Here is a 27,963-nt window from a genome sequence, read left to right as displayed (position 1 = left end):
GGATGAACAAATGGTGCGTAGGGACCTGGTACTCACGGCATTTCTGGAGGATTTGCCGCACGGAAAAGATCTGGTCCATTGTCGAGCGGCCGTTGATGAAAGCTGCTTGATAAACTGTCCACGAACTCGTTTGCTATAGGTGATAGACGACGGAAGAGGAATCTGGGATAGCACTTTGTAGGCGGCGTTTAGGATAGTGATTGCACGATAATTTTCACACTCCAGTTTGTCGCCCTTTTTGTAGATAGGACACATAACGCCTTGCTTCCACTCCTCCGGTAGCTGTTTCGTTTCTCAGATTCTGACTATCAAGCTGATGCGGACAAGCGATCAACCTGTCCGGGCTTATCTGGATGAGTTCGGCTGCGATACCATCCTTGCCAGCGGCTTTGTTGTTCTTGAGCTGTTGAATGGCATCCTTAACTTCCCCCATCGTGAGAGCTGGTTGGTTTCCACTGTCCGCTGTGCTGACGTAGCCATCGCCTTCGCTGTCCTGACCTTCTGTGCTTGTGTTCTCTGCGCCATTTAGGTGTTCATCGTAGTGCTGCTTCCACCTTTTGATCATCTCGCGTTCGTCTGTCAAGATGCTCCCATCCTTATCCCGGCACATTTCAGCTCGCGGCACGAAGCCTTTGTGGACGTGTTGAGCTTCTGATATAACTTCCGCGTTTCTTGGAGAACGGTACAGCAACTCCATCTCTTGGGCATTCCACTTCTTCCAGGCGGCGCTTTTGTCCCCGGAATAGGCGGGTTTCCTGTTTCCGCTTCAGTTTATACCGTTCCACGTTTTGTCACGAACCATGCTGCAGCATTGCAGCCCGTGCTGCATTCTTCTCCTCTAAAACCTTCTGGCACTCTTCATCGAACGAATCGTTTATTGAGCTTCTGTTCCACATATCCGACAATGCTTTCGGCAGCGTCGTTAATGGCTGCTTTGACTGTCCTCCAGCAGTCCTAAAGAGCGGCCCTATCGAGCTCGCCCTCATCCAGTAACGCTGCCTCAAGTCGCGCTAGATTGTACAAAGACGGGCGTCGGTAACGAATCTATGACAAAAGGTTGAAAGACAAAAGGTCGAAAAAACAGAAGGTCAAAAGACAAAAGGTCAAAAGGACAAAGGATTGAAATGGACAAAAAAGAAGGGACAAAAGGTCGAAAATCTTTTTTCAAGGAAAAAGTTCCCACCAAGCAAATCATTTTCGACCTTTTGTCCTTTCGACGTTTTGTCTTTCGATCTTTTGTCGCTAAACCCGCCGGTACCGTACATCGTTGACGACGGACAGTTTTGGTAGATGCCCACAGTAGCACGCGAAACATCTTCCAAAGAGATGCTTTTCAAAAAATGGTTTGAATCGCGTAGCAATAAAAGTACTTGTAACTTACCTGGTTCTAGTTACGGTCTTGCATATCAAATATCCCAAGGCTCATGAAGTTCATATTGTCGTTCCAATGAACATGGCATTTCACTCCTTGTTGACGCTCAATATTTTTTTCAATCGTCCGAGATTTGCTGCAAATGTCCTTACGCAAATAGCCAATGATCTTAATCAGTTATCAATGATGTTTTCCAGCACAACAGTTCCCAAACAAAACTCTTTGAAACTTCCCCAAAATGCCCGGTTTTTGATGTTATGTTTCAAAATTACTTGCGACTTTAAAGCATCCGCAAGCTGCATTCCAATTTCGTTCCCTTTACCGCACAACTCAAGAAGATTCATCCCAGTTGCGAGAAAGTTTGCCACTAAACTAGCGTGTTTGACAGCTACAAGTTTGTTTGTTTCAATCAATGGTTGAGTAGCACCTTACGTACCATCTAACAACGAAAACATGGTCTAGCAATAGTTTGTTTGTTTAAAAGGTGTTTCTCATGTGTTTTACGCAGTGATGCATTTTGAACTGAACGCGAGCCAAAAATGAACGGAGCGCGTTCAAATTTTGCATGAGAACGCAATAAACATTGAACTCTCGAGCCAGAGCCTGTCGCTGCTCTCGAACGGCCAGTTCAGATCGCAGTACATTACACTGGCAATCAAAGCATTTAGGATTTAGCTTTATAATTGAAAAATATTTCTTGAATTGATGATAAGTTCAATTGAATTATAATAAATATAACATTTCTTGCTTTGAGCACCTTCACAACAATTTTGGAACGTTGAGATGCCGTGAATTCTATCAAAACCATCTGCGTTCAATTTTCGGCTCTCTAGCGTTCAAATTTTTGAACTGAACAATGAGCAAGCCTACTTGATCACTCCGTTCTATAAATTGAACTGCAACGCGAACTGCACGCGTTCAAATAGTAGAAGCATTAACCTAAGATTGCTAATGTCACTGCTGTTCGTGTTACCAACATCTAGTTTGCCACGAATTGACAGTGTGAGTACCGGACATCAAACTGTCAGATTAATTTTCAAAATCAAAACAACGCCCTAGTATTGAACAAACTATGAAAAACCACAATTTAAGGTAATAATAATTAAAATCAGTTTTGTGACAACAACGCCATTCTATTGTTCAAATGCATCACTGGTTTCACGGAAGTTTTTGCGAAAAGTTTAGATTATTTCAGGCGTGGCCTAATTTCGCCAATAATGAACTTGTATTCCGAAGGGTGCAGTAAAGTAATGGACCAATGCGCGAGTTCACTAATTTGACGTTTGGGCGGTGCCAAATTCACGTGTTTCCATGGTCACATAAATAACACGGCACCGCCCAAACGTCAACTAGTGAACTCGTACATTGGTCCATAAGCAACAAGCTTTGATTGTGGCTCATGTGGTCGCTTTTATAGTGCATTTTCGAAACAATTGTTCGAAAAGCTGGTGGAGTAGTGAGTAGAGGAGAAGATTATTGATCTTGAGGTCGGAAGTTCGATTCTCATTCATATTTTTGTTTTCAATTTTTTTTCTTTAAGGTATTTTGCAACAATTAGGCAATTTTGATATAATTAAAGTATGTTGCAAACAGACTCCGCTTCTTGCGCTTTTTGCGTTGCTATTCAGTGCAATTGTAAGTCATATTTTCAACAATTGACAACTCTAATTAGGTTCAAGAGATAATTTTATTCTTGAGTTGAAACAAACTGTGCTGCTTGGGTTGTATGATTACCTCTAAACGTTCGAACAATTGTTCCTGTCTAGCACACCTCCTGCAGCGCTACGATGCCAAAACCGCGAGTCTTCAGTACATCGGAGAGTATGCGTGTGCTTCTGATGAATTTGAGAGATTTGCAGTTACCACATACCACATACCGAGTTGTCAATCGCTTGTCCATTACCGTCGCTGTGGTTTTTGCCGGTTGTTCTGGTCCGTATTCTCTCGTCGATCTTCCTGTGCTGATGTGTTTTTACGGTTGGCTTGCAGGGCCTAACACCAACCCCTCAGATTTTCGAAGGACCATTGCCCCTAAATGTTTGGAGGACCGTAAAGCGCAGTTTAGCTTAGAGTCAGCATACGACCAAAGTTCCCACCGGGGTTATCCGACCTTCCCTCAAGTTGCCCATACCCCGGCCAGTACCACGAGGAGGTAGGGATAGGAGTTGCTGGACAGGAGGCTAAGGACCACACAAAGGGGTCTATTTTATTCCTGCAGGTACGCCAGGTACCAATGGTGCGCCGTGACCACCCCAACCATTAACTGTGTTTGGGGACATAACTGGTTAAATACATTTTAGTAAATTCTAAAGTACACGTTAATGTACATTGTGTTAAGAGACCCAATGACCCAATGTGTTCAATCTCCATTATCAACTGAAACTCCATAAATCCCCTCTTATTTATGTCGAATTCGTTTTTAAACCAAGGTTGGAACTGGCGAAATCAGTTCTGAATCTGAGTTTCAACCCCAACCCGGTTCAGGTTCAACCAAACTACAATTTGCTTGACGTTGGTTTGTTTATGTGTTGGTTACCGACCTAGTTCCTAAAAATGGAAACGACATTACATTCTTAAAGCTAACATATTCTCAAGGTGAAACAGTTTGGAATCCAAATTCAAATACTTCAAAATCACAACACTTAAAATAATAAGATGAAGTGAAGTTTTTCGATTATTATTTCTTCACTTTGGTACGTTTAATATCGTGAATGCTGGCTCAAGTCGGCCATTGTGACGGTTTTCTATGAATTTCGGGAACCTTAAAGTAAATACAAATTATAAAATGTAAACATAAGTAAAAGTGCGGGCTATGTTATGCTCCATGGCATCAAATAAACGAGATATGAGAAAGTAAACACGATATGCTAATATGAAATATAAACTTACTATAAGTTTTGAAAATAAACCGCGATTCCGATGGTAGAGAATCACTGTTCTACACACATGCACAGAGCGAGCATGAAAAAAAACGCTGAAAACACATTTCCAGCATGTCATTTATGCAGAATTGTAATTATGAAAATGTGAGCGATGGAATAATAAAATATTCTTTCTCCGGTCCTACAGGAGCTCGGTAACGAGCGTGCACCATCGAGAGTCCAAAGCCGGAGTACTCGCACTTGACACGTTGCCCGGAATATAGTGCACTAGAGGCTTCAACTGAATCCCTTCTTATGGTCGCCAGGATATTGCAGGACAACGACGGCATCGCACCAAACAACATCCGTCGTCCTGGCATTGTGAGTGCTGATGCCTTATAGTTCCAAAGTGTGCGCTCATAAATGTATTCCACCACCGTCTTGACGTATGGCTATGTACTACTATGCAAGCAAATTATCAGCAGCAGCATGTGGCACTCGTTGCCGTCAGGGATTAACCAGAAGGCAGCGCAATCGTAACGCAAGTCGCAACCAGCAGCGAGTTGACAAGAAGGACGACGATGAAGATTCCGACGATAATAACAAAGATAAAAAGGTAATTTTGCAGTGATACGTATGAATACATAATTCATCCACATTATCTCATTTTATGGTGACTACAAGGCGAATTACTACCAGATCCTGGCACAGAGGGATGGTCGTATAAAATTGAAGTTTTATTATTATTCATCTTGCTCGGGATTCAATATAATTTAAACACATTATAGCAGAAAAGTTGGAGAATGGGTGAAATTTCATTATTTTGACTCGGTTCAACTTTTTGGTGTTTGTTAAATTTACCTAAGATGAATATGATACTTGCTGATCACCAAAGAAAAGGTATTGATGTAGAATTTTAAAATAAGCCTATTTTCAATATTTTTATGTCAATAGAAAACTTTTGATATTGAATTGCTAAAAATGATAAAATTATGATATTTTTTTTTTCAGATGTGAGAATTGATAAAATAGTTGTTTATGCATCAAGTTCTGAAATGATTTTTTTTTTCGGCATGAGTCGTACATTTATCCGACGAGGCTTACAGAGTTGGATAGATACGACGAGTGCTGAAAAAATCGAGTTTAGGAACGCGTTGCATGCAACATTTTTTGAAATTAAGAAAAATGCCGTTTGAGTTAGATCATTTTAAGGAACACAATCATATTTCAAGAGAATCCAAATGGCATCCCAGGCTGTGATGCAGTAGTATGACCATAGACATGATAGTCAAAATTTTTCACGCATCACTTGAAATCAAGCTGATCTACGTATATTCTAAATTCGTGAACGGACAAGGTGTGATGCCACATGAAATATTCTTGTACAGTTGTACAGTTATTTCTCATGTGTTATTTCAGTTACTTCTAATGTTCCAATCTTCCTACACAAACCGTGTAGGAACATGAATTCTCGACCATGTTAGGACTAATTCAACTACTGCCCTACGTTCACTGGACGAATCGCCCCATAAAGCTCCCGTCTGTGAACTTACATATTCTACTGCCTCCTATGAGTACGTCCTATTTCAACTAAGAATCTCTCACAATAAACTAGCATCTGATTCTAAATCCGAATCTACAATTCAAATCCAACTCAATTCGATTCTTCATACGGATGTAGAATCAGAACCTAGTTAACTAAGACATGGAAACATTCAGAACAATTGAAAAGTAGCACTTTTCACCACTGTCTCTTTCGGTAGGAAAAGGATGCCGTTATGTTGTCCGTCTCTTCTTTCTCAGCTGCGGTACCTTTCTGTGCCACCGTAAAACGGAAAGGTATTGCCTATGTGTATCGTTTGGCAAGCACTCTATGCCTGAGAAGTCGAGAAAATAAGCCGGAAAGATCCTCTACCGGTGGCATTCGAACCCATGCCCCTCAGATTGATTTTGCTGGAAAGCTACGAGTTTACCGCTAAGGCTATATGGACCTCTCAAGCATTATTAACAAATTAGAAAAAAAAATGCAATATAAGGAATCGGAATCATTCTACAAGTTATAATTCATGTTTTTGATAAGTAAAACGACATTATATTGCTAGCAAAAAAAACTTTTGAAACCAATAGCAATTTTGAGTGCTGCTCCAATAGGGCACCAGATGTTCTTTTAAGAAAACCTCCAGCGATTCCTTTAAGAATTTTCCTCTAAATATATCCAGAGACACCCAGAGAATTCTCCAGGAATTATTTCGCAGATTCCTTCAGGGATAATCTCTACCGCAATCCTTACAGCAATTTCTTCACTAAGGCTTTTGCCAGAGATTCCTCCAGGAAGAACTATTGTTCTCCATGATACATTTTAGACCAGTTTCGATAGGGTTCCATGAATAACTTAGCAATTCCTCTAGGAGTTTTTCCAGGGATTCGATAAGGAATTCTTCCTACAACTCCTGTAAATAATGTTTACAAGGATTCCTTTAGAGATTTCGTAGGTAAAGGAATGTATCTAATTATTCCCCCAGTAAAATTTTTACTGGGATTCTTCCAGGAATTTCTTCAAGAAATCCTCCAAGATCTGTTTCAGGAATTCCTTTAGGAAAGCCAGGAACGTGTTTCGATTGTGAAATTTGGCGTTGCATGCTAGTCCGTTGTATGCTGTGGTGTTTCTTTCAAAGGACAAATCGTCCACTGGAAGAATTTACGTGTAGGTGTTTTTTCTTAAAGATTTCTCTAGAAATCTCTTCAGGAGCTTCCCTCGGTTTTTTAAATTTTATTAGGAAAGGAGTTCATAGAGGAATCACTGAAAAAATCACAGATGAAATTCTGCATGAATTCTTATTCCTTTTGTTGAAATCTCTGGGAGAATTAATTGATAAATCTATGTAGGAATTTCTAGAGGAATTATCGAAGAATTTCCCGGAGGAGTCTCTTGAGAAATTTTAAGAAAAATCTTTGAAATATTACCTGAAAACATCCTTAGAAGAATTCAATTCAAAAAGTCAACCAACCGTTTGTGATTGTAATTATAACTGTGACCAAGTGACCAATATTAACTGTTTCCAAAATTAGTACAAATAAGCAAAATTATGAATACTCGACACACAGAACAGCTAAATCAATAAGGACAAAAACGATAGACCATTTTTGCCTTGAAAAAGGCCACAACAAATGGCCGAAACGTCGGGCAAAATAAATTAAAACGTTCGCTGAATAAGACTGAGATAGCCAACAATCAAGAATTTACGTTTTCAACTTCCAGTCGCAACCCCCAATATTTTGTTTCAATTTTGTTAAGTGTAGAGGAAATTATGTTATATTTTATGTTATTTTATCTACTAACCAGCTAAAACTATAACATACTTTGTTAGAAGAAAAGCGCTAACTGAGTAACAAAATCTGTTACAACTCTGTTGTAATCCATTGGTCAGGTAACTCTATCTTTTACTGTATACCTCCCTTACTCTATGGTCTTTTCAATATCGAGTTATGGAGAGTTGACTGTTTATTTATTTTTTAATTTGGCGGTAACGAAAATTATATTTCAATATGATATTTTTATATTTGGGAGGCCCAGCGATAAACTCGTAGCTTTTCAGCTAGACCAAACCAATCCCACCAGTCGAGGATCTTTCCGGGTTTTTTCGACTTCTCAAGCATAGATTATCATCGTGCTTGCCAAACCATATACATAGGCAAAAATAGTCAAATGGCAAATCTCTCCGATAATAATAGTGGAAGTGCTCATAAGAATACTGAGAAGTAGGCTCTGTTCCAGTAGAGGCGTAACGCCAGGTATATGGCATGGTGTCCATTTACATCTGGATGCAATACCGTGTACTTTGAGCCGTCGCATGATGGAACTATATGATGGTCTGAAAATGTCCACATCACACCCTAGCGGAACCGGTTCCCGAATAGTCCGAAAAACCGGCCAAATCTTCTTCTTCTTCTTTCTGGCGTTTACGTCCCCACTGGGACAGAGCCTGCTTCTCAGCTTAGTGTTCTTATGAGCACTTCCACAGTTATTAACTGAGAGCTTACTATGCCGATGACCATTTTTGCATGTGTATATCGTGTGGCAGGTACGAAGATACTCTATGCCCTGGGAAGTCGAGAAAATTTCCAACCCGAAAAGATCCTCGACCGGTGGGATTCGAACCCACGACCCTCAGCTTGGTCATGCTGAATAGCTGCGCGTTTACCGCTACGGCTATCTGGGTCCCATCGGCCAAATCTAAATGTTGGTTCTCTTGGTGCTCTTGTAAGTGACATTTGAACCGTCGTTACATACATGTGCATTGAATATGATATACGCCAGTTCCTTCTGAAACAGGTTCCAGGTTCCCTTGTGCCCTTGTACCCAGAATGGCCACAAACAATTTCCAGCGTTCCATTCTAGAATTCCATGTCTTTCATATAAAGCTAAAAGAACGAAAATCGGTTGAACAATGAATTGAGAGCGTTTCAAAATCATGGGTCATTTTTTACCCTTAATGCATAATGTGTCACTTTTTTTGTAGCGCCGCTCCTAGAGGTCGCTAAAGCTCCTTTTAGCACGAAAATGTTCGTTTTCAAAAGTTAGAAAAAGTCAGAAAATTTTAGATTTCTATCTCTTTTTTCTAAAAAGTTACAGCTTATTTAGGGCTAAGTTACCTGGAGTTGTCCTTCTGAATGTATGTCATTTTTTAACACATGTAGTCCTATCACTAATCAATTCCCGTTACGCGGGTAGTTCACCTTTTTGTGGTGTGTTACGGGGTAAGATCTACCAATTTGAACTCTTATCTTGTCTGTAGGGCTAGGGTAATGATCTGGTAATTCGCGGTACAAAGTCCTTCACTGATAAAAATATTTAAATATCAACGTAGTGTAAACTGAAAGATATGGTAAAAATAAATCAAATTCATCTATTATTACAGCATCACGTTTAACTGTCAATGCTTGAATTTGAAATGATCTCGTTAATTTAATGCCAAATGAGGTATCGTTGACATTTCAGTGTATTTTGATACTTAAAAAATGTGCATGAAAATAAACTTAAATTTACAACATTATTTTAGCTGTGTTGTAACTCGCGATTGTCTGACATTTCACCGAAAACCATTTCCCATAATGCAATTTCCCCGAATGAACCACTTCCCCTGAAACTTTTGAATGTACCATTTCCCCGAAAAATCTTAATGTTTGCTACATACTTAAAGTTATTCATAATCCTGCTGCCAAAATGTGTGTAACGTGCTAGATGATGTAATGTTAGATGAAAATTTGTTACATTTGTTATAAAATTCATGTGAATGAAGTAATTGGTGTTCAAAATGATGTGCCGCGTGCATTATACTCAAAGCCACTTAAAAATCGCTCATGTTATAGCCTGACATGAAAAAAACAAGCTCATTATAGGCAGTTTCATTGTAAGCGGTATGATTAGCCTATGGCTGTTTGGCTTATGGACATTTGAGCGAATGGACATTTGGCTGAGTTATGCCTTCTTAGTATTATGGGCTATTATTTTATTTAAACTGTTTCAATAATTATTGGCAATTAGCTGATAATATTTCAATTTGAATTTTCCTTTCTTTTAATAAAAGGCTGTTCTTTCAAATTGTTTCGGAGTATTTCGCAAAGATTCATTATTCGGTTAATTATTCTTTCGCCATGTATTCATTTAGTCAAACGATTATTCTTTCATAATAATTAGCGTGCCATAAAGGACTGTAACTACAATAAGCCAAGCTTTAGTACGATAGGCAAATGAAAGAATCTATTATATCTTGCCCTACATAACTAGACATCGATTTATTCTTCCAGAAACTTTTAAAAAGACGCAACACCATGCATCTATTTCAAATTTCTGACAATAAATCAGTTTAAAGATAAATGTTTTCATATACAACAAATTTGTCGAAAATGACCTAAAACTAATACCCGAAAACATCAAATGAAGAGAGCATGTTAATAATGAATACCCAAAATGCTAATAATCACTACTTAAATAGAAAACAAATATGCCTATTCAATGAAAAATCTTTATCAAGGGTTGATCGGAAGCATTGAAAATATTGGTTCAAAACATTAGAATCGGGAAAAAACCATTCGGGGAAATGTCGGACAATCGTTACTGGCAACATTTTCTGAAAATGAATCTATTTTACCTAGCAGATGGTTCCAAGATTACGCTTGAAGCCATGATACTAATCATGAGTATTAACTCAATAAGGACTGTTGAGCATTGGTAATTCAAGGACTCACGTGAATGCTGATTACTAAACAAATTTTGTAGCTTGATACGCTTTCACTGCTAGCACAAAGCCCCTTTTTTCTAGTATTTTTGTGGGACAAAACTAAAAGCGAAACAAGAATGGGACTAGAGCTCCGTTGCATGGTCAAATATCAGTAATACCGATTTGATTCCTCAGAAATTAAAACGATTATGATTGCTAATGGGTACGCCTTCGCTGAGATATAAGTCTCCCTCCTTCCACTAGAACGTTACGTAATTTGTGGATGCCCCCTAAGGATACGGGTAATGCCACAATAGAACCCCGAACAGAAAAAAATTCAATCAAAATTCAATCAATCAAAAAACTCTCCTCCTGTAAGACTCGCTTTTTCTTCTTCTTCTTCTTCTTGGCATTACGTTCTTACTGTGACAGAGCGTGCTTCTCAGCTTATGAGCTTTTACACAATTACTAACTGAGAGCTTTCTTTGCCAAAATTGCCATTTTCGCATTCGTCTTATATCGTGTGGCAGGTACGATCATACTCTATGTCCAGGGAAGTCAAGGAAATTTCCATTACGAAAAAATCCTGCACCGACCGGGAATCGAACTCAGTCATCTTCAGCATGGTTTTGCTTTGTAGCCGAGGACTCTAACCACTCGGCTAAGGAAGGCCCCCTGTAAGACTCGCATTACAGTCGAAACGTCGGGAAATACGTTAGTCCTCCCTCCAGGAAAAAAATATTTGCTACTCAAATGATAATAACGTAGAACAAAAAGAAAAAGTATAATATGGAAGGTTCTATTCTATTGACCCGAAGAATCCACGGAGTGCAAAGGCACAAGTTCCTGTTCGCTAAAGCATGAATTATTACAAACCGGTGCCTCGTTATTAGTAGCCCTGAAAAAGCAAAGGTCAGCCCGGGATGCTTGGAACTGGAAAAAAAAAGTTGTTAATAGCAGCATCCGGACAGAGTTTTGCAGTGTTTTGTGGGCAAACATGGGAAAATAAAGCATTCATGAAGGTTCCGTGAACAACATCCTCGGCGTGGGCACGGTTTTATTCTTGGGGTTTTCTCTCGTTTTCCGCTAGATAGATGGTAATTTACGCGTTGCACTTTTTGGCCACGTGCCAGGGATTGTATGGTCCAGACATCGTCGTTGAGCACCGCAAGTGCTCGCTATTTAAAACGGAAGTAAGGGTGTGGATTAAGGCCATTATTTTATTACAACTTGCAAAAAATGGATGGTGGTGAGTTATTTATATCACTGTACTATAAAATGGAATGAGCATGATTCGTGTAAATACAGTTACGGACATAACAATGAGACCACCTCAGCGAAAAAGGTCAACGAGCTGTTATTTTCGGTTTTCTTTAAAATAAGAAAAGTTTTTATTACAGTTCTTTTTAGCCTTTTTGAAAAGACTAGTACAGCAAAAGCTATTACATATCAAAATTTAACAAGGCTCATTTTCTATTTATTATCGTTGTATAATGGCCCAACTTTGTCTAAATACTATGTAAAATTGCTTCGCAATTGAATTAAATAATATGTATATATTAAATTTGAAAGTAGCACGAGAACAGTATAAATCAAAAGAATTGCACATACATATTTTTCCATATACAATATTTTGTTATTAAAACACAGCAGCTTTGGGAAGTTCTTTTAAAATGTCTCCATGCATATGGTAAAAGAAGAGGGATCAAGAAATAAAGATTTCTATAACCGTTATACAGCACTAATAATTAAATAACCAAAATCAAGGAATACACAAAACCAACTAACCTAGTATTCTTTACAACCTTCCAGGCATTGTCATCGGTTTTGTACGACGCAACGGACGACACAATCGTGATATCGGTGAAATCATCGGAACAACCAGATGTATGTTGTGAAAGCACGCCCACGTTTACGGTGAGTAAATTAATACCCACTGTTACCCGAGGCCACACGTGTTGTGATCCCATCCTACTCCGATGTCAGCAAATTATTTCACCACCTCAAGCACTATACATTCGTTAGTAAGCGACAAATGACACGTTCCTTCGACGTTTCTCCTAAATGTGCCAGCCGACGTCTGCAAAAGACCAACAATGGATGGTTCATTTCATCCATGAAGCAAAATATTGATTTTTAACTGAACGACTATTCTATGCTCCAAATACAGTTGGAGCTTCCTTCCAAGTTTCGGATTCAATTTGGAACATTGTTAAATGTTTGCGCCTCAGGCGGCATACCATAATAGGGAGAGCAGAAAACTTCCATAATACAACGCCTCTTGAGGGACATAACCCGCCAAGCTGAGAAGTGGATGAAAAATATAAATGGAAACGAAGCTGAGCTTTGTCCATGAATTGGAATCCTTGCTCAAGTGACGGGAAAAAGCGGAAACTGAAAGATGAAATGCCATAGCCCCGAACCACAACTGGACAACTGCCGAAAATACGATTCCAGGGAGGTTGCATCTTTCATAGTTGGTATATTCTCTCAAAGTGAGTGGAGGCGCCCAAGAAAGCACATTTTCTAGCCCAGAGATGGATTATGATCGAAAAACGTCCACTCCAAAGTGCTTGCGGACATGTCGCTGGATGTCGGGTCAGCTATTGTTCCATTCTTTCTGACATCATCGTTTTGGTATTGGCTTTCCCCCGGTGACACACAACTTGATGGATTTCTTTTATCATGGGTGCTTTTCTTCCGATAGCTGCTGCCGTTGTCATTTCGGGAAAAACGGATCTGCCCACAGTAATTGATTGACATTCACACATATTGCTTCTGTGGTGCAATGAGTTTTTGTAATCGATGGAATAGTTTCCTCTCTTTCTATTCTATTTCTGATTTCTGAATTGTTCTATTCAGATTTAATACACTAAACCAGAGCGGGGCCTTCATTAGCCGAGTGGTTAGAGTCCGTGGCTACCAAGCAAAGCCATGCTGGAGGTGTCTGGGTTCGATTTCCGGTCAGTGCAGGATCTTTTTGTAATGGAAATTTCTTTGACTTCCCTGGGCATAAAGTATATTATCGTACCTGCCACACGATATACGAATGCGAAAAATGGCAACTTTGGCAAATAAAGCTCTCAGTTAATAACTGTGGAAGTGCTCATTAGAACACTAAGATTAGAAGCAGGCTCTGTCCCAGTGAGGACGTAAATGCCAAGAAGAAGAAAAAGAAGAAGAGACACTAAACCAGTGATTCCCAACCATTTTGAAGCTGCGACTCCCATTGGAGTTCTACAAAATCTCGCGGACCTCTAAAATCAAATGTCCGCGAAATGAAAGTTTATGGAAACCTTTAAAAAAATCTCATTATAAATCAAATATATTCTGGGTGGGCTACTCAACAGTAACGTTTGCACTTAACCACATTACAGAGATTACAGCAGTAACGCAACCAAAAGAGGGTTCTAGGGGTATTAGGATACTTTTGAAATTCACCTCTACAAATTCTATAACATTATTAGTACTGTGAGTTTTAATAGTTTTTACATTTACATAGACCTGCGAAGAGTCTAATTAAATCAAAAGTGCTATTGTAATGAAGCAAATAAATAACGAAATGTCTTGCCTTTCCTGAAAAACAAACGGAAGGCCTTATGTAAGAAGTTTGGTAAATATTCAGATATATTAGGGCTTTTTAATCAGTCAATTGATATAGCATTCGAAGCTTCAAATATCTTTCAGTAGGTCTAGCATTTAGCCAAATTGTACAACATGCAGAGTATATGAATTGCGGAAGAATGAACCTTAGAATGCTATCGACGAAGCATTTACCTGCCAGTGAAAGCATATCTGTCTCAGTTTCATTGTTTCGATTTTTTTAGGTATTAAAATCAATACTGTCAATCAATCTTTTTGAGAAAGAATAAAAATAAAGTGTTTCTTACAATAATTATTGGTGTTACTCCGATTTGTCCTATTAGGAGTACGGGCGCATGAGCGTTTCATAACAGTAGTAAATAAATCGGATTACTTAGTCAACCAATATGTGTATGGTCATATTGAGAATTGCAAGGTAATAACACACCTGGTGAGTCATGTGACGAATAAGAGTATTGATTTGACGCCATCTTGATTTAAAGTAATAGAATGAGTTTTTTCACCTAATTAGCTCTCAACATGTTGAATTTCGTGGCTATCACTAAAAACTACAGATACTTCATTCACAGACTGGCGAATTTCTTGGGATAAATGGCAACATGAAAATCGCACTAGAATCGCCGACAACTTAAAAAATTGTTCAAGCCTTCAAGTGACCATCTTATTTGAACAATGACAAATAATATTTTTTCTCAATCAACCAATGAGTTTCATTGAGGTCAAGTTTTGCCGAATATATTTGCACTGCATTTTATTATAATGAGCATGAACATGAGCATAGATGACCGTACAATTCATAGTTGCTACTCCGTGATTGACCAGAACAATCGAAGTTGCACTGGGAATTAATGAATGGGGCTTGGGATTAGCTCATCATTCTTCAATGCGCACAAATCGAGAGCTCAAATACTAAAAGTCAATAACGGCGCCGGCCACGTCCTTACGGTCATCGGGGAAGGGAAGGAATATTAGTTAGACAACCGTTGTTACTAGAGACCGAGTATACCTCTGCATCTCCACAGTTGTCATGGAAAGGATATTGGGTTAGTGGGATAAGGTAAAGATCTAACAGTCACCAATGGTTGGTGATGCGATCCATGATATAATCACGCCTAATCGGTATTGCGAAATAATTCGATTATCGCATTGTACGCCGAATAAGTGTTCATCACTCGCCCACGCAGGAGCAAGCGACGCGATCAATAAATCAAACACTACTAACGATCCACGGTGTTTTTTTCATTTCACTACGCGAACAACGCGCGACATGTTTAATTCTGCCTACATCGCCCGCCCCCGCAGGAGCAAGCGTCAAGGTCGAAGGATCAAACACAACTCTTTGAACTGCATTTTATAATAATAATAAGAAAGTTTTGTTAATTTTTCCTGTAATGCGAATTATTTTTTGTTGGTTTATGTATTTCTACGGTCACAATACTGCCCACCGATTCAAGCACTCTCTACCTGTCATGTTCAATTGGCTCCGATCCGATTGGCTCCGATAACACTGTGGAACACGTTTTTGTCTCAAGCACCAAAATAGCACTATTCACTCAATTTAGGGTTGCTGAAACCATTGCCGTTTTCAAAAATATCATAGCAAGTCTAGTTTTTGAGATATTGCCTGTTGAAAATGCAAAAATTAACTATTTGGCCAACTTTTATGCAAGTTTACCTGCTTGTAAGGCAATTTATTTGCTTAATTTGGCATAGAGATCAAACTTTAAGTGTATAACAATACTTATCAATAATGTTCATAATACTTTTGATGCGAAAAAGTTATTTTTTGATGGTTTAGAAAAGTATAGTTTTTCCCATATAAGAGAAATGATGAATTTTGTATTGAGACAGCAAGCATGTTGGAAAAACCGGATTAATCTAAATTTAATCATGCAATTTCAATCAAATTAGATCTAAAATGAGATTTTAAGTGCAAAATAGCATACTTGGTGCATAAGATCACAAAACAGTTTGTCAAATTTTACTTTAAATTTTATGTAAACATCAATAAAACTCGTGTTTTATTTTACTTTAACGACCTTTATCTAAAAATTGTGACGTGCTGGAAAATTTATGAAAATATCATTAGATTCAACAAACCTCAAATCTACTCATTCATTTCATTTATTTAGTTAACATCTAAACAGATAACACTCAATCAACAATTTCACGCCACAATATTCGGTTCGTGGCCGCATCTCTCCATCCTCGGTTCTGCCCCACTCTCGCCAAATCGATACGCACTTGATCCGCCCACCTAGCTCGCTGCGCTCCACGCCTTCTTGTACCAACCGGAACCGAAGCGAACACCATCTTTGCAGGGTTGATGTCCAGCATTCTTGCAACATGCCCTGCCCATCGTATCCTTCCAGCTTCGGTCACCTTCTGGATACCGGGTTCCACGTAGAGTTGGGCGAGCTCGTGATTCTTCCTTCGCCGCCACAAACCGTTTTCCAGCACCCGACGTTCAAAGACTCCAAGTGCTTGCAAATCCTCCTCGAGCATCGTCCACGTTTCATGCCCGTAGAGGACTATCGGCCTTATGAGCGTTTTGTACATGGTACATTAAGTGTGGGTGTGAATCTTTTTTGACCGCAGCTTCTTGTGGAGACCATAGTAGGCCCGACTTCCACTGATGATGCGCCTCCGTATTTCACGGCCAACGTTATTATCAGCCGTCACACCTTCACACAATTTTGCACATCTTCGCTCTTATCAGTCTCGTGAGCTTCCCGGGAAAGCTGTTCTCGTCCATGATTTTCCTTAGCTCCACGCGGTCGATACTATCGTATGCCGCCTTAAAATCGATGAAAAGGTGATGCGTAGGGACCTGGTATTCACGACATTTCTGGAGGATTTGCCGTACAGTAAAGATCTGGTCCGTTTTCGATCGGCCGTCAACGAAGCCGACTTGATAACTTCCCACGAACTCACGAACAACGGAAGATGATCTGGGATAATACTTTGTAGGCCGCATTTAGAATGGTGGTCGCTCGAAAGTTCTCACAATCTAACTTGTTGCCTTTCTTGTAGATGGGGCATATGACCCCTTCCTTCCACTCCTCCGGTAGCTGTTCTGTTTCCCAGATTGTGCCTATCAGCCGGTGCAGACAAATGGCCAGCCTCTCCGGGTCCAACATTATGAGTTCAGTTCCGATACCATCCTTACCAGCAGCTTTATTGTTCTTGAGCTGGTGAATGGCATCCTTAACCTCCCTCAAAGTGGGGGCTGGTTGGTTTCCATCCTCCGCAGTACCGACGAAGGCATTTCCTCCACTGTCCCGACCTTCATTGCCTGTGCTCAAAGCGCCATTGTTCGTCGCCAGATGTTCGTCGAAGTGCTGCTTCCACCTTTCGATCACCTCACGCTCGTCCGTCAAAATGCTCCCATCCTTCTACCTGCACATCTCGGCTCGCGACACGAAGCCGTTGCGGGATGCGTTGTGTTTCTGATAGAACTTACGCGTTTCTTGAGACCGGCACAACTGTTCCATCTCCTCGCACTCCGTCTCCTCCAGGCGGCGTTTTTTCTCCCGAAAGAGGCGGGTCTGCTGTTGCCGTTTCCGTCTATAACGCTCCACTTTCTGCCGGGTCCCTTGCTGAAGCATGACCGCCCGCGCTGCGTTCTTCTCCTCCAAAATCTGCCTACATTCCTCGTCGAACCAATCGTTCCGTCGACTCCGTCCCACTACCCGACGTTGCTCTCAGCTGCATCGTTGATGGCTGCTTTTACTGTTTTCCAGCAGTCCTCAAGAGGGGCTTTATCTAGCTCACCCTCTTCCGGTAATGCAGCCTCGAGGTGCTGCGCGTATGCAGCTGCGACATCCGGTTGCTTGAGCCGCTCTAGGTTATACCGGGGCGGTTGTCGGTACCGTACGTTGTTAACGACGGATAGTTTTGGGCGCAGTTTACCCATCACCAGATAGTGGTCAGAGTCGATGTTAGCGCCACGATAGGTCCTGACGTCGATAATGTCGAAGAAGTGCCGTCCATCTATCAGAACGTGGTCGATTTGTGATTCTGTCTGTTGTGGTGATCTCCAGGTGTATCGGTATGGAAGGCTGTGCTAGAAGTAGGTGCTACGGATGGCCATATTCTTGGAGGCGTCGTGATCAATCAGTCGTAAGCCGTTTTCGTTCGTCAGCCGGTGGGTGCTGAACTTTCCAATAGTCGACCTGAACCCCTTCTCCTAACCAACCTGAGCGTTTAAATCTCCTATGATGATTTTAACGTCATGGGTTGGGCAGCTGTCGTACTCGCGTTCGAGCTGCGCGTAAAAAGCGTCTTTATCATCATCAGTGTTTCCGGAGTGAGGGCTGTGCACGTTTATTATGCTGAAGTTGAAGAACCGGACTTTGAGCCTCAATATGTACATTCTCTCATTGATCGGCCGCCACCCGATCACGCGCCTCTGCATATCACCCATCACTATAAAAGCTGTTCCCAGCTCGTGTGTGTTGCCGCTGCTCTGGTAGATGGTATGGTTACCTCTAAACGTTCGCACCATTGATCCCTTCCAACACACTTCCTGCAACGCTACGATGCCGAATCCACGGTCCTTCAGCACGTCGGCGAGTATGCGTGTGCTCCCAATGAAGTTGAAAGATTTGCAGTTCCACGTACCGAGCTTCCAATCGCTAGTCCCATTACGTCGCTGTGGTCTTCGTCGATTGTTCCGGTTCGTATTCTCTCGTCGATTATTCGTTGCTTGATGTTTTTGCGGCTAGCTTGCAGGGCTTGACACCAACCCCCTAGATTTCCGAAGGACCATTCCCCCTAGATGCTCGGAGGACCATAGTGCGCAGTTTAGCTTAGAGTCCTTCTCTGGCACTCGGACGATGATCAGCCGCCCCTGACATGGGGAACAGACGCTGTTGTGAGCCGCTCCTAACATTGAGTACAGACGCTCCAGGTTTGCAGAAGCAAGAGCAAAAGCAACCCCCCCCCCCTTCTCTGTCAGCATACGACCAAAGTTCCCACCAGGGTTTGATTATACCCGATCTTCCCTAAGGTTACTCTTACCCCGGCCAGTACCGCGAGGAGGTAGGGATAGGAGTTGCTGGGCAAGAGGCTAAGGACCGCACAGAGGGGTATATTTTATTCCTTCAGGTACGCGAGGTACCAATGGTACGCCATGCCCAGCCATTTATCAACCTTAGGAATCTCGTATTGCTGACGAATTTCGTTCACAATTCATTCCAATGGTCTCATGATTGGCGTATTTAAAACGACGGTGAAACCAATCAACGATGAGCAATGTAATTGTGTGCTTTCGAGGTAAAATTGCAGGAAATTTCGCTTCAGATGGTGCAAAAGGAGTAGCACCGATTCTTCCACGCATTCTCAGAATTCCACGGTCATCCAGGAATGGCCATGTTTGTATATAGGGCGCTAGACTTATGAACTGTACGATGGCGGTTCTCTGGTGGTCCTTGAGAAGCAGCAAGGATGGATAGGTATCTTTTCGTTGAGCATCTCTTGCTGCGTAATTTTCTACAGGAGTTTTTCGGCTTGTTTCAACTTAGCTTGGCTACTAACACCCTGTTGCAGCCACTCCCGATTCTTCTTTTGGCTACAATTTGCCAGGAAGCGAAGTACAAAGACCACTGTCCGTTGAAACTTAATCCACGAACTTAATCGAGAAACATCAATTGACATATTAACTTTCGAGATCAAATGGCACGAATGTACGGTTGATGCTGGAAGTTCCTCGTTCGTTGAAGTGACTGGACGTTGTTCGGGCCAAAATGTTTCTGGTTCGCGTTAAAAAGTTGGTCCCTGAAACCAAGGATTATCCATAGAGAGTATGGGCCCATTGTTGCACTTCGTGTTTTGATTGATGTTGAGTTTTGTGGGGACCCATTTCCATTCAGTTTGATCGGTGATCGTCAGTATTTCCCCAATTATAAAAGTGACAAATTTCTGATATCGACGGTGATCGGATCCAATCCACGCAAGAACAGTCCTGGAATCGCTCCAGAGGATCTTTAGGGAAATGTGTAGGCTGTGATAGTTTTGGAATGTTTCCAATAAGCAAGCACCAAGAACAGCTGCATTCAATTCCAGGCGGGGAATCGACAAGGTCTTCAGCGGGGCGGCAACTTTTGTTTTCGATCCGATGAGCGATGTATTTTGATGTCTTCTTCTAGCCGCAGATTTGCTACACAGGAGTATGCAGCCTCACTTGTATCACAAAAAACGCGAATTTGCAGATTGTCCAGTTTATCCCTACGAGCATACTTGAAATAGCTTCTTGGAATACGCAACTGTTGTACCAGGAAAATCCAAATAAGGTCCAACAGGTCAAATAGAGCCATTACGACTTTGACAACTTCACACTTTGTTAGAATGCGTTAGAATACAAGAATACGTCTCCTGTTGGTAACCATTTCATTCCGAGCACGGATTTGGAGTTCTCTCCTCGTTCAAGAGAAAGCTTTTTGCATTCCTCCTTTGTTGCTTCGCCATTTCCATGTAGAACTTCCGGCATATTTGAGAAAAAAAATGCCGAAGCGTAAACCCTCTCTTAGAGTGAACCAATTTTACCTTATTTACTACATCTTTTGCTTCTTAAACAGCTCGGAAAATGTCTAAATAATCATCCATATAATGCTTTTGGACCATAGCATCAGTGGCCCGTGGAAACTTCTCGGCAAACTCCTGTGCATTTTTGTTCTTAACGTATTGCGCCTATGCTGGGGAACAAGTCGATCCGAAAGTGGCCACGTGCGTGTATATGCACGGATAATTGGATAGTTGTTCTCTGAAGACAAATCTTTGGGACTATCAGTCCGGGAACCAAATTCATATTTGATGAAACATCTGCATCAAGTCTCCGGAGATAGCGACTGGGAATTGGCAAAATTGGCGCAAACCCTTTGGGAGTGGTGTCAACAGGTCTGGACCCTTGAGAAGTTTATCGTTGAAGGAACATCCGTCGACTTTGGCCGCTGTATCCCAAATCAGTCGAATTTTCTGCGGTTTCTTAGGATTAGTTACGATGCCCAGGGGTAAATACCAAACTGGACTTTTGTCCACAGATGTCAACTCGAAGATAACTCTGTTCACGAACTCTTTCAGCTAACTCCGGTTCCCGTTTAAACCTTCGCTCGAGGTGTTCCAGGCGGCGGACTACCATCGGGTAGCTGTCTGGAAAGCCAGGAATTCCATACAGTCTTCAAAATTTCCTTTGCTTTGCGTTGCATTGATTCATAAAACAAGGAGAAAGAGAATGCACGATCCTTATTTTCCAATCCAACGAGGCTTTGATTTTCTCCTATCATTTCAGCGAAAATACTGCATCATTTATGTGAATCATTTGCGACTCCTTCTACCAGGCAGACTACGGTGCATGAGGATAACAGTGTTGGTAGGCCTAGCAACCAACACTGTTTTCTTTTCATTGCAACTTCACAAAGTGCGCGTCAGTAGGTAGTTAACAAGTGAAATTTTTTCTCTAAACGGTAAACGATCTTGTGTGTACAGATTGATTCCTTAAAAAACGAAATTCTTCTATTCTGAATACAAGTCGTCTAGTTTTGTTGCTGTAAGCACTCAAGCTGTTGTTGAGTATCTGTTGAAGTTGCCCCAATGTCTTAAAAATGCGTTAATGCCATTTTTTATTACAGCCAGAATCAGCACCACCTCTGAAACGCTGTTGGCAGTATGGATCGTTTCAAATTTGCATGTTATCGGAGTTCAAACACTCTTGCATCCTTCAGAACAGGCCCTTTAATTCAATACTTGACAATATTTTATCTTTTGTTTTGTGACAATAAAAATGCATTTGGAAAGTCTGGGAAAGATCTATCAAACGAAAAAAAAAGAAAAACGTTGTTCTGATATTCCTACTCCAAATTGAACAAACTGATCGAAAGTTTCCCTATTTAAGTCCATGTTAACCGATGGTCAAATCAGATCACCCTTTATAAGCATATAAAATGCCTACGCGTTGTCTTGAACGATATCATGATATATTCACCTTGCATTACTTGCCGAATACTGGCGACGTAAATGAGCTCTACTAGCGAAAATATATTTAACGTACATTTTGAAGCAAACTATTTTTGTTTTCGTAGATAGAGCCAATCTGTAAACAAATTATATTACTTAAATAAATTATTAGTTTGCCCTCATGATAAGTATACCAACTTCTTCACCTTCGTCTTTTATTCTTGACATTACGTCTAGAGTCCGCTCATCTGCTTAGTGTTGTGTATAAGAGCACTTAAATACACAGTAATTAAACGAGAGCTATTTTGCCAAAATTGCCGTTTTTCGCATTCGCGTATTGCAGGCACGATAATCATCTATATCCAGGGAAGTCAAGAAAATTTCTATTACGGAAAATCCAAGAACTGAAAATCGTCATTTTACACTGCGTTTTTTCTATGCTTATCGAGACTGGGAAACCGAGGTTTAGAGAATTAAGTTTGTTTGAATTTCCATAACAGCCCACTCTCGTAGCGCTTTCCATCATCTGTTCGTCTTGTGGTATCCCGTAGAATTAAGTTTGCCCGTTGGTCATCCTTGAACTCTAGCCTTCCATACGTTGAATTTACGCTAACGTTCTTCAACGTGAAGTAATCGCGTGGTTGCTCGTTCTTCAGGTCGCGATCTGATGCCACCGCAACATGAAAGTTCAGAACCGCTTCTCGAATTGGTTGATTGGGAATATAACCATAAATACTCCAAACAAGATGGCACTTCGCTCCAATAAAGTCTTTTGGAACTTAAAAAATGACCATATCAAATTTGGCTCGGATTTTGTAAGAATGCCGGGTGGCAACCCTGCAAATATGTATGGGATTCATTTTCAGACTCAGATAAGAAGGCGATTTGAAACTGGTGATTGCTCCCTGAACCAAAAACCTGCACCGGCACCCTATCGGTGTAAAATAGTACCACTAATATCAAAGAATGAATTATGCAAAAGCTTTTCAGAAACGGCAATCCAATCAATATGAATCCAACGCATCAATCGTTGCGAGCATAAGCTGCGAAATAAGAAATATATAATGCCACACACGAGAAACCCCGGCTAATGCAAATCTATTCCTGGTAGTGATTGCTGCAGTTGATTTTGAATTATCTCCACTGGATGTCATCTGCAGTCATTGGTACGGCCTCGCCATGTCGAGAGTGCATGAAATACTGAAATAGGGTAGAAGCACTGGGTTTGGCCAGACCATTTTTTTTTTCAAGTATATGGAGAGTTCTACCTATACTGCAAATACGCAATAATGAATGCTTTCAAAACATATTATGAATGGAAAATAACAGAACTGAGCATAAACCTTGGTTTCGCATACAAAACCACGTTGATCATTATAGGCACCCAGAACAAGTATTGGCCACAACCGTAACCAGTTCCAAAGACATTGATTTCTTATGAGTGTTACCAAATTCGGTGTGTAGAATTTAAAACTTTGTTTTTCTTTTTTGCGTGCAGGAAGAATACCCAGAAAATAAATCAGATAGAAATTTCATTACTACTACATTATAAAGCCCATGTATGGTCTCAATGTGACTCTTGTGCAGTAACAAAAACCAATGTGCGAAAAAACTTTGGTATTTTTTTCGAACTGTCTAGAAAAATCTCACAGATTTTAGTAAATGGGTCGAAAGTATTTAGAATTTGATGATGTTCCACTGTGTCAAATCGGAATCGTGAAAAATGTCGAATGTGACAAATATGCAGTTATGGACAGTACAATTGGCTACAATGGGTGCTATGGCAAAAACCGATGCTTCCACCTTTGAGCTTTTTTCTCCACAACGACTGACGTTCATCCTCCTCCGCCGCACGCGATGGCAAAATTAGAGAGCCACTACGACATACCACAGAACTTCACTGCAGATAGTCACATTTTCACATTCAAAGCATATCTGGCTATTTCCGAGTCGAAAATCCTACCCCAGATAGCACGCAACCGTTGAAATGAAGGACAGCAGCTGAATGTTTTGCATATGTTGGGAAGAGCTTTGTGAGCCTAATTAGGTTTTGCTGTTTGCACAATGTCTCCCAAAAATGGTGCAAATTGTCAGAGGAAACTAGGACTGGGTCTCCCTAGTAGACTTATTCGGTTGCAATTTGTTCATTATTCGTAGATTAGTAGTTGAGCTTTGATCGGCACCATGAATTTAGTGGTCACAGGGCCATATTTAGCTTTGACAGGGTGCGGACAGGATCATAAGTGGGGCTACCTTACGGCAAGTGAAAACATATTTAGATTTAATTGGAGCAAAAGTTTTCTAGCTCAAATATTTCAAATGTCATGATGGTTTTAATGCTATTCATGTATAACACTTCCACTCAAAAACCTAAAAACGTTGTTTGTTGAGTTTTGGAAGCATTAGGAGAAATCTTCCATTTTTAAAGGAAAAATATCCAAACTTCTTTGCAATCTACTACAGATGACACGCAGGCTTCGTTCTTGGATGGAGAGACCTGTGCCCAGTGTTGCATTTGAACGCGTTCAGTTTGCGTTCCAGTTTAAACCTTTGAACGAGGGATCAAGTAAGCTTGAGCGCAAAATGAAAACTGTCGTCATGGCAGACACAGGACATATTCAAATGCGGGAGTTTTGCAAAGATGTTAAGAAACCTTCAAGGTTATATGTTTGTAATGATAGGAATTAATTGTGTTCTGATGCAGTTTTTTATTTGGTTTTAACTTTAATGTGCATGAGTAGGTGCAGAACCTTGCACGAGAGTTCAATGTCTACTAGATTCTCGTGCAAAATCAGAACGCGTTCAGTTCACTTTTGGCACGCGTTCAGTTTGAAATGCATCACAGCCGGTGCCATCCGGAAACAAAGATTTTTTACATACCTGAGGTACCGTGATGAATCAAAATCCGGACGAGACCAATATCCGGACACTCAAATAATATTTATTGATTGACCAATGAAGTTTAACCTTGATCATGTTACCTAACTCAGGTAAGTCAGATGTGAAAATATTGTATAATATTGGTCCCAAACAGCTGCCATGAAGAGCACCAGCTCTTACAGGACGTCTTTCAAATTGGAGTTAACCTGAAGTGTACGATTCGACAGATAACTTTGGATTACTCTAACATTGTATGTTGGAAAATTAAAGTTTTTTTAATTTCACGACCAAACCTTCATGCCAAACACTGTCGAATGCTTTTTCTTTGTCTAAAGGAGTAAGACCAGTACAATAGCCTTCAGATTTGTTGGAACGAATCAAATTTGTTACACAAAAAAGTTGACGAGTAATCAAATGTCCATGTGGGAATCCAAACTTTCATTGTCAAAAAATTAATTTTCTATTATGTGGAGCATCATTCCAAATGACGCTTTCAAAAAGTATACTGATGGAGAAAAGTAAGCTGATTGGACAATAACTGGAAAATATGCCAACTGAAAACATTCGTTTTTCTTTATTAGTATCATTCCAAACATTACATTCATTTCTTATATCTAGGTGTTCTGTGTTATTAGACAACACTATCATCCTAATTATGTAGGTAAAACAAATTTAACCCTCTAATACCCAACCCCGCCTTTAGACGGGGTACACTTTGGAATTTTGTGTATTTTTTCGTAGTTTGGAAATTAAAATGATTTTATTTTTGGCTTAAACCTTGACTCATAACATGCATATGAGAAAAGTTTTTTATGACTTTTGAAACTTTTTTGTATTTCTGAAAATTGTTTGAAAAATTGTATTCTTATATAACCTACAAATGCCTGGAGTTTATTTAACGTGTAATATTAAAAATCGTACCTTTTATATTTTTCTACTATTAACCTAGAACAGAAGAAGAGCTTGGTGGCATTAAAATAATTTTAAACCTGTTTTTCCGTTAATTACACGGAAAAGAAAAATATTTAAAAAAAAATTTTTTTAAAGTACCGCAAAACTTTGAATTTTTATTATTGTCAAAAATTAGTAACTAGAAGACGTTTCAAGAAAAAATGAAAAAGGATAGGGATGTTCAAAAATAAAAATTATAAAAATCAAAAACCAAAATTCATAGATTAGCGAATGAAAATAAATCATTGCCCAAAACGTGTTAAGAACGATTTTAGATAACTAAAAATGATATTAAGATCGAAAATAAATATTTGGGTATTAGAGGGTTAAGATTTTATTAACATTTTGTTTACAACATATTACATTTCATTTGCCGTAGCAGTTCAGATTTTTTACAGGTGAGTTGATTTCACCTGAGAAAAAACACACGTTTTCAATTTACTTAACCTAACTTAACCTAAATATATAACGAATTAATCGTGGCAATAGAAGATTGTAACGATTTTTGCCTAAAATTATTAATTATTTTATTTGACAATTGTTCCAATGTTTCAACATTCTATGTAACTCATTGGTACTATACCAGTGCGGAAGCTTCAGAATCATTTTCAAAATTTTGTTTTGAATTTTCTGCAGAGCTTACTTCCTGGTATTACAACAGCTAGTCCATATTGGTACAGCATACAACATGGCTGGCCTGAAAATTTGTTTGAATATCAAAAGCTTGTTCTTAAGTCAAAGTTTTAATTTTTTGTTTATAAGGGGATAGAGACATTTAACATATTTGTTACATTCGGCTTGAATACCCTCAATGTGATTTTTGAAAGTTAAATTCTTATCTTGCATGAACCCTAGATACTTAACTTCATCTGACCAATTTATTGAAACCCCTCTCATCGTGACAACATGTCTATTTGAAGGTTTCAAATCAAGAGCTTTGGGTTTATGTGTGAATATTATTAGTTGAGTTTTGGAAGCATTAGGAGAAATCTTTCAATTTTGCAAGTATGAAGAAAATATATCCAAATTTTCTTGCAATCGACTACAGATGACACGTAGACTTCGTCCTTTAGCGAAGAGACCTGTGTCATCCGCAAACAAGGATTTTTTACATCCCTGAGGTAACTCAGGTAAGTCAGATTGGGGAACACCAGCTCTTACAGGAAGTCTTTTAGATCTGGAGTTCTGAAAATTAACCTCAAGTGTACAATTTGACAGATAACTTTGAATTATTCTAACAATGTATGTTGAAAAATTAAAGTTTTAAATTTAACGATCAAGCCTTTATGCCAAACACTTTTGAATGCTTTCTTTTTCTTTGTCTAGAAGAGCAAGACCAGTAGAATAGCCTTCAGATTTGTTGAAACGTATCAAATTTGTTACACGTAAAATTTCATGAGTGTTCGAATGTCCATGGCGGAATCCGAACTGTTAATTGGCAAAAATTGAATTTTCGTTGATGTGGGCCATCATTCTGTTCAAAATGACCTTTTCAAAAAGTTTTCTGATGGAGGAAAGCAAACTGATTGGACGATAGCTAGAAGCTTCTGCAGGAGTTTTGTCTGCTTTTAAAATCGGTACAACCTTAGCATTTTTCCATTTGTCAGGAAAATATGCTAATTGAAAACATTTGTTAAGTATATCAACTAAGCATGATAAGCTACTTTCTGCAAGTTTCTTGATGAGGATGTAGAAAATTCAATCATCGCCAGGAGCATTCATATTTTTGATTTTTTTTAATAATAGTTCTCACTTCTTCCAAATCAGTCTCATAGGAATTTTCGAAAACGTTCGCTTGATTGAGAATATTTCCGAAGTCCTGAGTAAATTGGACTAGTAAGTCACAAATTAAAATTGTGCGCGCTTCCAAACTGCATAGCAAGTTTTTGAGCTTTTTGCAATTGGTTAGTAATAATTTGTTTTCCTCTTTCAATGCCGGTATTGGCTTCTGAGGTTTTTTCAAAATTCTAGATAATTTACAAAAGGGCTTAGAGTCAGGGTCCAATTGAGAAATCTTATTTTCAAAATTGTTTCCATATTGTGCAAAACGTTTCTTGATTTCTTTCTGCAAATCCTGCCATATAATTTTCATAGCAGGATCGCGAGTGCATTGAAATTGCCT

The 27,963-nt window shown here is 39.8% G+C and overlaps 1 protein-coding gene across 1 annotated transcript in view; it reads left to right on the top strand.

Annotated features, from left to right (window-relative positions):
• The window catches only part of LOC5569370 (ras-GEF domain-containing family member 1B), a 166,532-nt gene that overhangs the window by 38,117 nt on the left and 100,452 nt on the right, over positions 1 to 27,963 (top strand). Inside the window, exons 2-3 of the mRNA XM_021844775.1 lie at positions 4,442 to 4,849; positions 12,267 to 12,371. Coding sequence (XP_021700467.1) covers positions 4,682 to 4,849; positions 12,267 to 12,371 — 273 coding nt within the window. The 5' untranslated portion in view covers positions 4,442 to 4,681. The remainder of the gene's footprint in view (positions 1 to 4,441; positions 4,850 to 12,266; positions 12,372 to 27,963) is intronic.

Source organism: Aedes aegypti, chromosome 2, assembly GCF_002204515.2.
Source record: "Aedes aegypti strain LVP_AGWG chromosome 2, AaegL5.0 Primary Assembly, whole genome shotgun sequence".
NCBI lineage: Eukaryota > Metazoa > Arthropoda > Insecta > Diptera > Culicidae > Aedes > Aedes aegypti.
Note: the sequence above shows the minus strand (reverse complement) of the source record. Positions and strands in the feature narration are given on the sequence as shown.